Raw genomic sequence first — 893 nt, forward strand, 5'->3', positions numbered from 1 at the left:
TTTATAATATAAATATATATATAATTTAATTTATTTTTAATGTATATTTATATTTCAGTATATATTTTATATTAGTGGCTGATTTTGGTGTACACGCGGTATAACTTTACAAATATTATCTTTGATTGATTGATTTATAATTTTTAATCCCATTGAGAATTGCTATAAAAACCACACACAATACTTCCCTCAACAAAATACGAAAAGCTGAAACAACTCAAACTCTTTTCTTTCTGCTGTGATCATCTCTCTTTCTCTCTCTTCAAACCTCTCAGTTCTCACCGCAAAGCAAAACAAAGGAATAGAAAGCACTCTCTCTTTCCCAAACTCTCTCCAAGCCTCTCAGTTCTAACCCCAAAACACAAAGTAATAACTCCTTCACAAACACGCAAACATGGTTCCTCACGTGCCTCTTAACCCACAAGCCCCCGCGTTTGTCCCGGCTTATCAGAACACATGGCCTTTTACCGCCATTCCTACTGCACCACCACCACCACCACTGCCGCCGACAGAACCACCGTGTCTGCAAGGGGAGTTTCTCTCTCTTCCACCCAACTTTAGCCTGTATTTACCCACAGTGCCGTTACCCCTTTCTGATGGTACGAACAACACCTTCCTTTCATCACCACCAGAACCGTTTGTGGTGGTGAATGAAGAAGTTGCTGTTACTGATTCACTGAAACAGCAGCGGCAGCTGCAGTTCAATCACCATGGATTCATGAACATCCGAGTTGGTCCGAGACGATCATATCAGCAGCAGCATCAGGCGCGAGTACTGTGGAAGCCAAAGAAAGTGAAGGAGGAAAAGGAAGATAGGAAGCAACAAGAGAAGCTCTATAGCTATGGCTATGGCTATGGAGGGAAGAGGGGGAGACAAGATTTTCGGCGCTCAT

At 42.1% G+C, this 893-nt stretch overlaps 1 protein-coding gene across 1 annotated transcript in view; it reads left to right on the forward strand.

Annotated features, from left to right (window-relative positions):
- Window positions 1–394: 394 nt before the first annotated feature.
- LOC110278386 (uncharacterized) overlaps window positions 395–893 on the forward strand; it is a 1,528-nt gene continuing 1,029 nt past the window's right edge. The window contains exon 1 of the mRNA XM_052258096.1: window positions 395–885. Within this exon, the coding sequence (XP_052114056.1) occupies window positions 395–885 (491 nt within the window). The remainder of the gene's footprint in view (window positions 886–893) is intronic.

Source organism: Arachis duranensis, chromosome 3, assembly GCF_000817695.3.
Source record: "Arachis duranensis cultivar V14167 chromosome 3, aradu.V14167.gnm2.J7QH, whole genome shotgun sequence".
NCBI lineage: Eukaryota > Viridiplantae > Streptophyta > Magnoliopsida > Fabales > Fabaceae > Arachis > Arachis duranensis.